Source organism: Notolabrus celidotus, unplaced genomic scaffold (genome assembly GCF_009762535.1).
Source record: "Notolabrus celidotus isolate fNotCel1 unplaced genomic scaffold, fNotCel1.pri scaffold_231_arrow_ctg1, whole genome shotgun sequence".
Lineage (NCBI taxonomy): Eukaryota > Metazoa > Chordata > Actinopteri > Labriformes > Labridae > Notolabrus > Notolabrus celidotus.
Window position 1 is genome coordinate 74,139 of NW_023260079.1, and position 6,644 is coordinate 80,782.

At 39.3% G+C, this 6,644-nt stretch overlaps 1 protein-coding gene across 1 annotated transcript in view; it reads left to right on the plus strand.

The window, feature by feature from the left end:
* vta1 (vesicle (multivesicular body) trafficking 1) overlaps nucleotides 1-4,613 on the plus strand; it is a 56,048-nt gene extending 51,435 nt beyond the window's left edge. Inside the window, exon 6 of the mRNA XM_034678786.1 lies at nucleotides 1,680-4,613. Within this exon, the coding sequence (XP_034534677.1) occupies nucleotides 1,680-1,825 (146 nt within the window). The 3' untranslated portion in view covers nucleotides 1,826-4,613. The remainder of the gene's footprint in view (nucleotides 1-1,679) is intronic.
* Nucleotides 4,614-6,644: the final 2,031 nt, after the last annotated feature.

Consider the following 6,644-nt stretch of genomic DNA (forward strand, 5'->3'; position numbering starts at 1 on the left):
TCTCCAAAAGTGAGTCGATCCCCATAGAGCTTCATGTTAAAACGTCCAACTGTACAGCAGAAACAGTCTTCTTCTCTTCAGCTCATTTCTCTCAGCATGACAGCTATTGTTATAATAATAATAATAATAATACTAATACTACAACTACTACTAATAATAATAATAATAATAATAATAATAACAATAACAATAATATAATAATAATAATAGTAGTAGTAATAACAATAATAATAATAATAACAATAACAATAATATAATAATAATAATAATAATAGTAGTAGTAGTAATAACAATAATAATAACAATAACAATAACAATAATAGAATAATAATAATAATAATAGTAGTAGTAGTAATAACAATAATAATAACAATAACAATAAAAAAAAAAAATAATAATAATAATAGCAATAGTAGTAGTAATAATAATAATAATAATAATAATAAAAACAATTTAAAAAATAATAAAATGATAATAATAACAATAGTAGTAGTAATAATAATAATAATAATAATAATAATAATAATAATAACAATAATAATAATGATAATAATAATAATAAAAACAATTTAAAAAATAATAAAATGATAATAATAACAATAGTAGTAGTAATAATAATAATACTAATAATAATAATAATAATAACAATAATAATAATGATAATAATAATAATAAAAACAATTTAAAAAATAATAAAAAATAATAATAATAATAAAATAATAATAATAAAATAATAATGATAAAATAAATAATTATAAAAATCTTTATTTATATGGGACAACAAATAAAAGGAAATAAAATATATGTTAGGGGAATAAAACAAAATATTAAAGATTAAAACAATAAAAAAAAGAAGTGTTAAAAGATATATTTAAATTTTCAATTTATTTTTTCTATTTTGTTATTTTTTTTAAGTTTTATTTTGGGGATTTTTGCCTTTATTTATTTTTAATATTTTGGGCCTTTTTGCCTTTAATGGACAGGACAGCTGAAGAGAGACAGGAAATGTGGGGAGCAGAGAGCGGGGGAGGACATGCAGGAAATGGTCGACTGGCCAGTAATCGAACCAGCGACCCCTGCGATGAGGACTGTAGCCTCTGTATGTGGGGTGCTTAGACCGCTAGACCACCAGCACCCCAATTTTTGCCTTTATTGATAGGACAGCTGAAGAGAGACAGGAAATGTGGGGAGCAGAGAGAGGGGAAGACATGCAGCCTCTGTATATGGGGCGCTTAGACCACTAGGCCACCAGCGCCCCAAATATTTAAATATTTTTAAAAATCTATGTAAAATACAAATAAATAAAATCCTGATTGAAACACGCTCAGGTGACATCTCCTGTAAAAACACATCGATAGAAGTGTCTTTTTAAAAGAGGATAAAGAAGTTGATAAAGTGTTTCATCGTGTTTCTGTTTGTCACAGACTGAAACTGTTTCTAGGTTACGCACACTCGTCCTCCTTCATCCCTCCATCATAACTCAGATAAAGCAGAAGTTGTTGAAGTGTTAAATGATCAGCTCTCTGGATATCTGTGGAGTTGTCCTCGTCGTCTGACTCATATCTCACTCTGATCTCACTGACTTCCTCTTTTCTCTCTCCATCTTCCTCTCTGTCACTGTTATCTCCCTCCTCCCTCCTCCCTCCTCCCTCCTCCCTCCTCCCTCCTCCCTCCTTTAGGCGGAGTTCATCTCTCCCCGGAGGACTTCACCAAGGCGCAGAAGTTCTGTAAGTACGCTGGCAGCGCCCTGCAGTACGAGGACGTGAACACGGCCATCCAGAACCTCCAGAAAGCCCTGAAGCTGCTCACCACCGGCAAAGAATGAAGCCTTTGTCCTCCTCCTCCTCCTCCTCCTCCTCCTCCTCCAATCTCATCCCTCCCTCCTTCCTTCCTTCTTTTCCTCCACAGCAGCAGAAGCAGCGTCGCTCTATCTGTCGCTGATCACACACACACACACACACACACACACACACACAGACTGAGGCCGTCCTGTGAGGAGACGCTCAGCTCGCCGTCAGAGCGATGATGGAAATCGGTCTGCAACAATGGCTGCCTGTGTCCGACACTGTGACTGACTGACGGCACGACGCCGCGACTCTTTGACTCCTCCGCTTGACTTTTCTCAGAGGCCGAGCAGCAGATCAAAAAGCTTCGTAACTGATCGTTAGGGGCTAATTAAAGATTCATCAATATCCTCCCAACACAAAACACAAGCAGCGTGCCGCCCGGACTGACAGAACAGGCTCAGTTTCAGCTCCGCACGCTGACTTCTCACTGAGGTCACACGCTGAGGAGGGTCACAGCGGGTTCTCTACGTGCAGAAACATATGCAGAACTTTAAATTGAAACCCAGTTATGATGCATGTTTGAACAAAAGCTTGCAGAATCCAGTATGTAGACCTTTAAATGGAGTTATTCACACTTCAACAACTAACTCAGATCCTCTTACAGCTTATAATGATCTCCTCTACCTGAGACCTTCTAATGATTGAACCTGGATCCTCTTCATCAGTGCATTGAAAGAAAGAAACCAAGAGTCCCTGAAGTTGTGTTCAAACCAAAGCAGAGCGTCCCATTCCCAGGAATGATTACAAAGTTTGTGCAGCAGACTCAGACGTTCACTCCCACAGCTTGAACTCTGTCTTGTGAGAGTCCAGAGTTTCTCCTGATGTCTGCAGGTTGCATCAGAAATGAATACAACAACATCTGAAATTTAACACCAGCGAACGCTTAACAGTTGCTCGGTTCCTCGTCTTGCAGAAAAAACCTGACAAAACATGAAGTCTGACTTCCTCAAACATCTGAAAGGAAAAATATTTAAAGGTTGTGTTTCACCAGAGCAAGAAAACACAACAAAAACACTACAATCTGTTCTGCTTTGGTCTGAACACAGCTTTTAGAAGAGAACCAGACACCAGGAGGAGATTAGCTTAGCCTAGCTTAGCGTAGCATGCTAATGAAAACCAGAGAAAAAAGTTAGCAATGTCAAAAGTTTCAAACACCTCAACACCTCCCTCTTGGTTTCTTTGTATCATCGTTCTCCCAGCTAAAAAAACGAAACTGAAGAAAAACTAAAGTTGCTAAAAACTCATATTTTGGTTTGCCTTTAGCTTTTATGCTAAGCTACATCAATTTTCTCTGTACTTCAGCTTACACTCCAGGGAGGCGTTGCATCCTGTCAGTCATGAAGCCCCTTAAAACATTTTGATTGTTTTGTTTACAACGTTTAAAATGATTAGCTTTAGCATAGGTAGCTTGTTTTGTTGCTTCAATGGGGCTAGGCTAATAAGGCTAAAACAAGTTAAGCTAAGCTATTTTCACCTGGCTCTGGAAAGTCACTGTAAGCAGAAAATAGCTGCAAAACTGACAACGTTTTGAATAAGCTAGGCTAATCAGGATGATTTCCTCTGCTGTGCATGCTAAGCTAGGTTATTTTCGTCTTGCTCTGGCTTAAATATATGCAAGGCATTCAAAAACTCAACATTTTTGGAATGTTTAAAAAGTTTGAAATTAATAGCTTAGCAGAGGTAGCTGGTTTTGTAGCTTCAACAGGGCTAGGCTAATTATGCTAAGCTAAGCTATTTCCACCTGGCTCTGGCTTAAACATGAGCAAAACTTTAGAAAGTCACTGTAAGCAGAAAAAAAAGCTGCAAAACCGCCAACATTTTGAATAAGCTAGGCTAATCAGTTTGATTTCTTTTGCTGAGCATGCTAAGCTAGGTTTCTTTTTTCTTGCTGTGGCTTAAATATATGAAAGATGTTCAAAAACTCAACATTTATAGAACGCTTTCAGAAGAGATCGCTTGGTTTTGAATTTGGAGAGAGCCAGACTTCATAAGACTGCTTCCTTCTGGTCTTTATGCTAAGCTAGGCTAATTGTCTCGTGGCTCTAGCTTAAAAAAACTGTAAATTCTCCCTAAAATGCCCATTTTAATTGGACGTGTGAGCACATGTTGAAAGAATAATCCTCTGAGGTGTTGGTTTGCCAGGATGATCAGGCTTCTGGTTATGCTAAGCTAGGCTAAAGCTAGGCTAACTCGAGGCTAACCGTCTCCAGCTTCAGACACGACATTGAAATCATCTCGTCATCAGCAAAAACTTGACTAGGATCCAGAAATCGTGTTTTTATTACCGAGAGATGAGCGATGACCGATCAGCTGACGGACTCTTTACGACGACTCAGACTGAAGACTTCCTGTAACGTTTACAAGCAGCGGATCCTCTGAACCGGACTCTCCAGAAGGTCCACTTCAGATCCTAAACTTTCTCTGAATCCAGAACAATCAGATCACTTGTTTTCTCTCAGTCACATTTAAAAACTGTCTTCTTATTAAATTAACTACTGAGTTTAAACCAGTCCAGCTAACATGGAGGACAAACAATCTCTCTGAGTCTCTGTAGGACGTAGTCTTTCTTTCAGCCTTTAAATAACGACGTGTTGACACATCACTCTGTTCCTGTTGATTGTTTCTTGGGGAGCGGGCGGTGATTCTTTCTTTCGGGCTGCGTTTATTAGATTTTACTTTGATGGGACTTTAAAGGTTTTCTGTTCCGAGCAGCAGGAGGTCCGGATCTGTCAGAATCAGTTTGAATAAAATATGTTGAACGATGGAGAAGGTCTCTGGGTCTTTCTTTGTGTGGGCTGAACTTCTTGAACGTGGTCCCTGAAACAACTGTGATGTGTTTGTTTGTATTTCAAATAATGTTAAAGGTTATTGTCTTCGTGGATGAGGTGTCTCTTCTCAGGATATCATGGACTGGAGGAGGCTACAACCAGGAGATGTCTCTGCAGTCCTCATGATGGACACCTTGAAGAGTACTTTTCCTCTTCTAGTGTTTCCACATCAATTCATTTTAAAATATAAACTCTAATCAAAACAAACATTGTTTTGTCTCTCCTCCTTTTCTGCTGTGTCTGATTTGATCCGTGTCATATGTATTGTCACTGATGCTCTCCCTGCCTTTGCTTTTCATGTCAATCAATCAATCAATCTTTATTTATAAAGCCCCAAATCACTACAAACGTTCTCCTCAGACTCTTTCCAAACAGAGCAGGTCTAGACCGTACTCTATGTTCTATTATTAACAAAGACCCAACATCAAGACCGGATCAGATCCAGTCCCATCTTCCAGACAGGACTCAGTCTGCTCTCATCTTAATCCACCATGAGCAGAGCACTTTGCAGCATTTAGCAAGTTACAGTGGCAAGGACAAACTTCCTTTAACAGGCAGAAACCTCCAGCAGGACCAGACTCATGTTAGACACACATCTGCTGAGACCGAGTTGGAGAGAGGGATAGATGGAGATGAAGAGAGAGAGAGATGATAGTGGGGAGACGGATAGTAGTAGTTGTAGCAGCTGGAGTCTGGCACGTCTACAGCAGCAGAGATCCAGAGGAACCTACGAGACAAGGGAGCTCAGGGACTCCAGAAAGGTCTAAGAAAAGAGAGAAGAGAGGGAGACGAAAGAGAGGGAAGAAAGGAAAAAGAGGAGAATAAATGGTGAAGGAATGACAGAAGGAAAGGATGGGATGAGAAAAGGAGATAGAAAGGATGAAGAAACATGGAAAGAACAAAGACAGAAAGGAAGAGCAGGAAAGAAGGAATGAAAGAAAGAAGAACAGAAAAGAAAAAAAGAAACAAAGGAAATAAAGAAGGAAGGAAAGAAAGAAAGAAAGAAAGGAAAGTGGAACAAAAGAGAGAAAGAAAAACAGGAAAGAAAGAAAGGAATCTACAGCAGAGATCCAGAGGAACCTACGAGACAAGGGAGCTCAGGGACTCCAGAAAGGTCTATGGTTAGTAACTTTAATGGGACAGGAAGAGTTAAAGTGAGAGACAGGCAGAGAGAGGAGAGAGAGGGAAAGACAGGATCCCAGTGTGTCAGTCTGAGCCTATAGCAGCATAACTAAGACCTGGTCCAAGCCTGATCCAGCTCTAACTATAATCTTTATCAAAAAGGAAAGTTTGAAGCCTACTCTTAAAAGTAGAGAGGGTGTCTGCCTCCCGGACCCTGACTGGTAGATGATTCCAAAGGAGAGGGGCCTGATAACTGAAGGCTATACCTCCCATACTACTTTTAGAGACTTTAGGTACGATGAGCAGGCCTGCATGTTGGGAGCGTAGAGTTCTAGAGGGGTAATAGGACACTATGAGCTCTTTAAGATACGAAGGTGTCTGAGCATTGAGAGCTTTGTAGGTCAGAAGAAGGTCCCTAACCTCTGTACATGGGGCGCCCAATTAAATGATAATGGTACGGTCCATTAATTTATCACCCAGCTGTTTTAAATACTTGATTCTGATTGGTTAAAAACCCCATTTTGAACCTGATCGACCTCCTCTTCCTCTGTAAGCATTAAGGAGGCGGGGCTTATAACCTGTACTGCAGCCAGTCAGCAGAGGGAGCTCTAGATCCTTTGGCCTCAAATCAAAGGAGCTTATATAGCGACACTCTGTCACCTCACTCTTAAATCCTGACTCATGAAATGAAAGTGAACACATTTATTGATTTCACATCTTTTTCTTAAAGTGACAGCGCTGTTTTCGGACTGTTCTTCTTCGTTTGTCATCTTCTGTGAGGGTTTAAAGTCCTAAAGTAATCTGACGCTGGAGGAAAACCAATAGAGCATATCTCTCTCTCTCTCTC